Source organism: Carya illinoinensis, chromosome 5 (assembly GCF_018687715.1).
Source record: "Carya illinoinensis cultivar Pawnee chromosome 5, C.illinoinensisPawnee_v1, whole genome shotgun sequence".
NCBI classification, from domain to species: domain Eukaryota; kingdom Viridiplantae; phylum Streptophyta; class Magnoliopsida; order Fagales; family Juglandaceae; genus Carya; species Carya illinoinensis.
This window is the reverse complement of record NC_056756.1, coordinates 14457046-14465037: the sequence shown is the minus strand read 5'-3', so window position 1 is coordinate 14465037 and position 7992 is coordinate 14457046. Positions and strand designations below refer to the sequence as shown.

The 7992-nt window shown below is 40.1% G+C and overlaps 2 protein-coding genes and 1 non-coding gene across 4 annotated transcripts; 2 read left to right on the top strand and 1 right to left on the bottom strand.

Moving 5' to 3' along the window:
• Positions 1–307: 307 nt before the first annotated feature.
• Positions 308–381, bottom strand: TRNAN-GUU. The gene has a single exon. It is a non-coding gene; the product is annotated as a tRNA-Asn (tRNA).
• Positions 382–446: 65 nt separating this feature from the next.
• Positions 447–5823, top strand: LOC122310935 (pentatricopeptide repeat-containing protein At1g69290). 2 transcript variants are annotated; one of them, XM_043125208.1, is made up of 3 exons: positions 447–4690; positions 4996–5052; positions 5490–5823. In XM_043125208.1, the coding sequence occupies exon 1, from the start codon at positions 498–500 to the stop codon at positions 2439–2441; it is 1944 nt and encodes a 647-aa protein (XP_042981142.1). In that variant the 5' UTR covers positions 447–497; the 3' UTR covers positions 2442–4690; positions 4996–5052; positions 5490–5823. The 2 variants fall into 2 exon arrangements, with proteins under 2 accessions (XP_042981142.1, XP_042981143.1); XM_043125209.1 differs by lacking the exon at positions 4996–5052.
• On the top strand, positions 3874–6710 carry LOC122310112 (wall-associated receptor kinase-like 22). Its single transcript, XM_043123997.1, has 3 exons — positions 3874–4690; positions 4996–5052; positions 6655–6710. The coding sequence occupies exons 1-3, from the start codon at positions 3874–3876 to the stop codon at positions 6708–6710; spliced, it is 930 nt and encodes a 309-aa protein (XP_042979931.1).
• The last annotated feature ends 1282 nt before the right edge of the window (positions 6711–7992 follow it).

The following is a 7992-nucleotide window of genomic DNA, read 5'->3' as shown; positions in this document are numbered from 1 at the left end:
TTATGCATTTTTAAATTTTTTGTGAAGTTTGTATTGATTTATTGTGAAATTGTGATGTGAATTTGATTATTTGGGATGAGTTAATCATTGACAAACCCACCATTGAACCGATCGACATCGGCCGTGAGAGTTGGGCCAGTTCTCTCCCTCCCTATAGATTAGTTTCGGCATCATAGTTCAAAATATTATTGCAATATTATCGGTTCACCAATAACTTCGGTTTAGTGCAAACTTTACTAGATGTGCTTTATGCATTACAAGTTGGTACCATAAAAACACAAAGAAAAAGGGTGGACAAAATAAAAACCGCTAGAAGGAGGGCTCGAACCTCCGACCTTGTGGTTAACAGCCACACGCTCTAGCCAACTGAGCTATTCCAGCTGTTTGTTAAGTCCCTTATTTTAATAATGAAAACGTAAACTTCACTCAAATGAATGCACATATACGGAAACAGAGAAGATGCATGGAGAACTCGGAACAGAGAACCCGGTAGAGAAATGTTGAGGAGATCACTCTCCTTTCTCCCGCGGAGACCCTTCTCCTCCACACCCGAAATTCCATCCCTCTACTCCTTCCTCCAACCTTCCATATTCGCCCTCAAGAAAACCCCATCACCACCGCCTCCAGCATCCCCAGACCAACCTCCGCGAGCCCTGACCCCAGATCACATAGCCACGCTAGAGGCCAACCTCCATCAGTCCCTCCTCACCAGCAACACCGATGAGGCGTGGAAATCCTTCAAGACCCTCACCAGTAACACTGTCTTCCCAAGTAAGTCCCTCACCAATTCTCTCATCACTCACTTGTCCTCCCTCAACGACATTCACAATCTCAAGAGGGCTTTTGCCTCTGTGGTCTATCTTATAGAGAAGAAGCCTCAGTTGTTGGATTTTGAAACGCTTGGAAATTTATTGAGTGGCATGAAATGTGCCAACACTGCTGCCCCTGCTTTTGCTTTGATAAAGTGTATGCTAAAAAATAGGTATTTTGTTCCCTTTGGGTTATGGGGGAGTGCGCTTGTTGAAATAAGTAGGAAAAATGGTAACTTTGTCGCATTTTTGCGGGTTTTCGAAGAAAATTGTAGGATTTCTTTGGATGAGAAGTTGGATTTTATGAAACCTGACCTGCCCGCTTGTAATGCGGCATTGGAAGGGTGTTGCCGTGAACTAGAATCAGTGAGCGATGCTGAGAATGTTGTTGAAACAATGTCCGTTTTGGGTATTAGGCCAGATGAATCGAGTTTTGGTTCTCTTGCTTATTTGTATGCACTTAAGGGGCTTGGAGAAAAGATAATTGAGTTGGAAGGTTTGATGGATGGATTTGGTTTTTCAAACAAAAGTGCCTTTTTCATCAATTTGGTTAGTGGGTACATAAAGTCGGGCAATTTAGAATATGTGTCTGCAACTATTCTGCATTGTTGTGAAGATTCAAAGTTTGGTGAAGAAACTTATCGTGAAGTGGTTAATGGATTTCTTAACAATGGGAGTGTCAAGAGTTTAGCGACTTTGATCATTGAAGCTCAAAAGTTAGAGCCTTCGTCGGTTTTGCTTGATAGATCTGTGGGCTATGGTATTGTTAATGCTTGTGTTAACCTTGGATTATCAGATAAGGCACGCAGCATTCTCGAGGAGATGGATGCTCAGGGAGGATCCGTAGGGCTTGGGGTGTATGTTCCGATCTTGAAGGCTTACCGCAAAGAGCATCGAACAGCTGAAGCTACTCAACTGGTTATGGAAATTACCAATTCAGGCCTTCAGTTGGATTTAGAAACCTATGATTCTTTGATTGAAGCATCCATGTCAAGCCAAGATTTTCAGTCGGCTTTTTCTTTGTTCAGGGACATGAGAGAAGCAAGAGTACCTGACCTTAAGGGGAGTTACTTAACTATAATGACTGGCTTAATGGAGAATCATCGGCCTGAGTTGATGGCTGCGTTCTTAGATGAGGTTGTTGAGGATCCTCGAATTGAAGTGGCAACCCATGACTGGAACTCAATTATTCATGCTTTTTGTAAAGCAGGGCGATTAGAAGATGCAAGGAGGACTTTCAGAAGGATGATATTCCTGCAGTTCGAACCAAATGACCAGACATATTTGTCCCTAATCAATGGATATGTGACTATAGAGAAATATTTCAGCGTCTTGATGCTGTGGAATGAGGTTAAACGAAAAGTTTCAAATGATGGGCAGAAGGGAGTCAAATTTGATCACAATTTGGTGGATGCATTCCTTTATGCTCTGGTTAAGGGAGGTTTCTTTGATGCAGTGATGCAAGTTGTGGAGAAAACTCAGGAAATGAAGATCTTTGTGGATAAGTGGAGGTATAAGCAAGCATTTATGGAGACCCATAAAAAGCTCAAAGTGGCAAAACTGAGGAAGAGGAACTTTCGAAAAATGGAAGCACTTGTTGCTTTCAAGAATTGGGCTGGCCTCAATGCATGAGCTTTAACTGGGTGTGGTATGTCATCCGTTCTAGCTTCTGCTGACAGTCCTGGCTGCTGAGCAACCAATTTCTTTTGATGGACTTTAAGGCAGAGGAACATGAAAACTAGCTTGCTCTTTCAAAAACCGAGCTGGTTTGGATGGATGCATGCAACGGATGTTCCTGATGCTTGTGCCGTTGACAAAGGCTGCTATTCACAATGCAGGGAGAAAGCGCGTGCTTGGAACTTTAATGCAGATGAAAGAAAGATCTAATTGCTTTTTTGAATTCCCCAAGTCCTCTATTCGTGATACAAGCTCAAGGCTATAGCAACACAGGATACGATCGTGACAGTTAACGAGGGTTGAATTTCAGAACTAGTTTAATGAATCGACTTGCTCGGGAAGTTTAGCCGTTGATTGGTGTCCTAAAATTTATTTCAATAATTTTTTTGGGAATATGTTAACTATTAGGTGTAACTGGAGGGAATCAGTTAAGAGGGTTTACAGTTAACCTAACCTTAATTCGGCTGGGAGTTCTCAAAGCTGGTCAGCTTCACTGGGAATGCAGAACAACTCATATACATGTTTCGCTGGAACCCAATACGGGAAAACTACTGTCTTGTCTTACTACTGTTTGTCTCTTATTTTATTTCTTTGGGTTAAATTTTTAGTCTGAAACTCTCACGTTTTTTTGCCCAAATATAGCAGGAATTGAAATCCAGTTATTGTGAATCTAAGCAGTTGCATGCGCAGCATGATTTTCATTCGGAGAAATGATATTTGTAGTCGTGGTTGTGCAAGTGGCGTTCAGTCGTTTTGAAAAAAATGAATTTATATGAGATCTATATGAAAAAAAAATTAATTTTTTAATCGTAGATTTCACTCTTTTTCAAAACGATTATGCAGTGTTTGTAATTTTACGTAGCATTGCTATTTCATTCGTGGTTTCATATTATTGAAATTAGATCAGTAAGGGGTAAATTTTAACCTGCATCGGTTGGTTGGCTTGCTTAGTACGTGGGTGTGTTTGCATTGGAAACTTTTAAAAGAATAAATTTCCTTTTTCATTTTGTAAGCTCTCGTCAGCTTTTTGTGTTCTGGGATTTATAAGATCGTCCACAATCCGTGTAATTTAGACCCCACCTGGCAGCAATGTCTAAACGCAACTGCGATCTTATAGCCCACTATTTGGTGTCGATTTTCCTCTTTAGTCCTTCTACTCATGAAAATGCATACTGCTTTGTAGCTAGAGCCCACAAAAGATGGGCACAACTTTTTAGGAACAGAAAAGGAAAAAGAAGACAACGTTGAAAAATGATCACCTCCACCGAAAAGAACTCTAGCCATCTCTGCCCATATCTTTTCAATATCAAATACTCTAGTGGAGCCTTGAAATACTTGCTTCATATTTTATGTTTGAACCTCTCAAACTGTTCCAAAACCCTCACCAATGTCACTCACCTCTAGTGCTTGGATCTTCTTGAACATCCTGCTCTTGCTCCCATTAGTTACCCCAGTCTCTACCGCTTCCCACGCCATCCCAATCAATGGTACATGTCATGACACATGCGGCACAATCCCCATAAAGTTCCCATTCGGCACCGGTTTTGGATGTGGGCATCCTGACTTTGCCAGGTACATAAAATGCAGCTCCGGCACGCTCCAGTTCTCTACTGGCACTGGCATTTACACTATTTCCTCCATCGACTACCCGAGCAGCACCATATTTGTTACAGACCCTCTCATGTCAACTTGTTCTTCAATGCAAAACTCTGGGAGCTTCAGCTTAGACAGGGCAAGCCCCTTCACTATAACTGAAGATGATATCTTTGTTTTACTCGGTTGCTCTACAACCTCTCCTGTGTTTGATCTTGATGAAGAGCTTTGTGATACTGGCTCAGGTTCTCGTATCTGTAGAGGGCTGTATTCTTGCAAGGGAGTGAGTGGCATTGGACTGCCACAAAATGCGCCCATTTCCACATGTTGTGTTTATGAATCTCCGAGAGGCCTTGGGTCAGGTTATGCTTTGGACCTTCCTAAGCTCCAGTGTTCATCATATACATCAATATCTGGGTTTGGGGATGATGCTGGGGATCCGATGCAATGGAAATTTGGAATCTCTTTGCAATATAATGATTCGTATTCTTCTGATAAGTGTAAGGATTGTGAAGCAAGTGGGGGTTTGTGCGGTTTTGCTGGCTTGGACCAGTCATTTGCCTGTATTTGTAGAAATGGGGTGAACAGCAGCAACAACTGCCTCGGACGAGGTTAGTTCTTATCCCATACTCATTTCTAATGAGCCATAGGCTTTGGGCAGGATGGGTTTTCTCTCCATTTCAATTACAGTGTCCATTTAGTATAAAATATGGAGTATTTTGATCTACTTATAACATAATGTGAAATATCAAAATACTCGTGTTTTACACTAAATAAATAATATCTATTTTAAATAAAAGAGAAAATCCTATTCCCTTTGAGTAAAGCACATGGGATTTTTGTTTTCCTTCTTACCCCTTTTTCCTTCACTTTCTGTCTGAATTTGAACTTTCATACATGGTTTTCATATGTTCAGGGTTTGCTTGGAGTGGGACAGTGGGACTAAAAATTCAAATGGAGATGGTTCTTGGAGGTACATAAATTGTCAAGCCCTTTTGCCTTTATTTTCTTCTTTCCCACCAAAGCCCTTCTTTTGTTTAAGAATTGTTAGGCAAGGTAGTGCTTTCCAATACCTTTTTCTCTTAAACAGTTTTGTGATCAGATTGACGTCCTACATTGTTCAACATTTGCATAAAAGATTGATTTGTTTTTTTTTTTTTGGGTCATCGTTTTTCACCTCTCTGAAGATTCAACATAGAGCACATGTTCACAGATTTGATGTGTAATTTATCTACTTTATGTCCGTTTTCTTCTGCCATTACTTCGCTACAGCTAGAAAGCTGCACTCCAAGGAAACATGAATATCATTCACAACGATCAAAAGAGTTATAATTTTCTTCTGCCTTGTTTGATAAAGCCGAAGACAACATAAGCATGATGCCCTTTTCCTTTTGCTTTATTTTTCAACAGGATTTTGGTTCTTGTGGATGTTGCTATTACTTTGAAGCTGTTGGGATACCTAAAAAACTTTTGGGATTCAAGTTTCGAAGTGCTGAAGGGCTTATTGGAAAAGCTTATCTCACAATCCTGGGGAAAGAAGTGACATAGTTTCCATGTGGAATTCATACGGTCCTCGAGAAATTGTTCGCAAAGATCTCAACACTTTTGAGCCTAGCTATATTGCGACTTCAATGATTTTATGAACCTTTTAAGAAGAGCATTGAGATAATTCGTTATGGTTGGATGGCAGCTGTTAACTATTTAATTTAAACGTTATATATTCTATTGTTTTGTTTTGACGCAATGTGTGGCATTACTCGTCTTCTTCCAAGTTAATGCACATGCAACGTGCAGCACTGCAACACGGCCAAACAACAGTAAAACAAGAAAAACAGAGTGGCGAGTGGATGGAAGAAGAAGAACTCTATTACTCGTACTTTGAAGGATCATATCTACAGCAAAAGATTCTAACTAACTAACAGAAAGTTCAAATGAGCTAATGACCTCTGTAAATAAGAATAAAAACCGAAGAATGTAGAAAAATAAATATGACTTTATAAACAAGGGATATTAGCATCTAAATCGACGTAATTTGTCTCGTATCTTCTACCACCCCCACAAGTGGAAAATAGAGATTAACTATTTCCATTTTGGAGAGGTGTGATTGTAGAAGATAAGAGGGTAGTGCTTTAGTAAAAATGTTAGCCAACTGGTTTTGAGAAGAAACATGGGCTGTTGTAATAGTTCTTGCTTGAATTTGATCTTGAATTAAATAGCAAACGAGTTCAATGTGTTTTATTCTCTCATAAAATATCGAATTTGTAGCAATATGGAGGACTGCTTGATTATCACAAAAGAGGAGAGTAGCTTGTAGATGAGAGATGCTAAGAGCACTCTCACCGGATTATTTATATGTAAAAAAATTCTACATACTTTTTAACTATTAGGGATGAAAAGGTGTAATGGGTATTCTACAGTTTACCCAAATACTACACACAAGATCACAACACAAACTGGAATGAGATGAAAAGAAAACCCAAGAATCACTTTCTTGATTCTTGGAAGAAGCTTTCGAGGAGCTCCCAACCTCCAAAACTGCCTTTCTATTAAACTTTCTGAATGAATTTGCTTACAGGTTGCTTTGGTTCTTATACGCGTCTTACAGAAGTAAAACGTTACCGTTTACACTAATCTCAGGCTGTTATTACAGTTATTTAAAACTCCCCGTATCACTTACCCAATACTCACCGTTTCAGCCCTTTACATTCCCTTCCCCTTAACAATGTTCTTGTCCTCAAGAACTTGACACTCCTCCCTCTCAAAGGACCTTGCCCACAAGGTGTGGGTATTGATCACGTAACTTCCACAAAAGTTCCCAAGTACTATCTTCTGCAGCAGCTCCTAACCATTTCACCAAGACTTCAGTCACAGCATGGTTCCTGATTTTCTTCATCCTCCTTTGCAAAATCAACTCAGGTTCAGGTTGAACTTGCCCCTGAGAGTCCACAGGTGGTAGTGTAGGCAATGGTATAACATTCTGGCCAAGCTTTTTCTTCAGGCAAGAGACATGTATCACAGGATGGATCTTTGTAGAAGAAGGCAATTCAAGCCTATAGGCCACTGTCCCAATCCTCTCCAAAATTTTAAAAGGTCCAAAGAACCTTGGAGCCAACTTAAGATTATGGCGTAAGGCTACAGTTTTCTGTCTATATGGCTGTAGTCTGAGAAACACCCAATCCCCCACTTGAAATTCCCTTTCAGTTCTTCTTCTATCTGCAAAATCCTTCATTCTATTTTGAGCCTTCAATATATTCTCCCTCAACATCACCCAAAGCTGTTCTCTGGATCTTAGTTGCTGATCTACTGCAGGATTGACAGAAGTTCCTGCTACATAAGAAACTAATCTGGGAGGTACATAACCATACAACGCTTCAAAAGGGCAAATTTTAATTGAAGAGTGACAAGTGGTGTTATAACACCATTCAGCCAAAGGAAGCCACAGGTTCCATTCCTTAGGTTTGTCACTTGTATAGCACCTGAGATAACCTTCAACAACCTTATTCAAAGCTTCAGTTTGCCCATCAGATTGTGGATGATAAGCAGAACTGAAATTGAGAGAAGTGCCTTGCAATCTAAATAATTCTTTCCAAAAATTACTGGTAAAGATAGCATCTCTATCTGACACAATGGATTTTGGCAAGCCATGGAGCTTGAAGACCCCCAGAAAAGAAAACCTGAGCCACTTTACTTGCTGAATAAGGGTGTGCCAAAGAAAAGAAATGTCCAAACTTGGTGAATCTGTCCACCACAGTAAAAATGACAGTATAGCCACCTGAAGAAGGTAATCCTTCAATAAAATCCATGGAAATATCTGCCCATGGTGAAGATGGTACAGGTAATGGCTGCAAAAGTCCAGCTGGATGCAGAGTTTCATGCTTGCATGCTTGACAAATTTCACATTCTTTGACAAAGG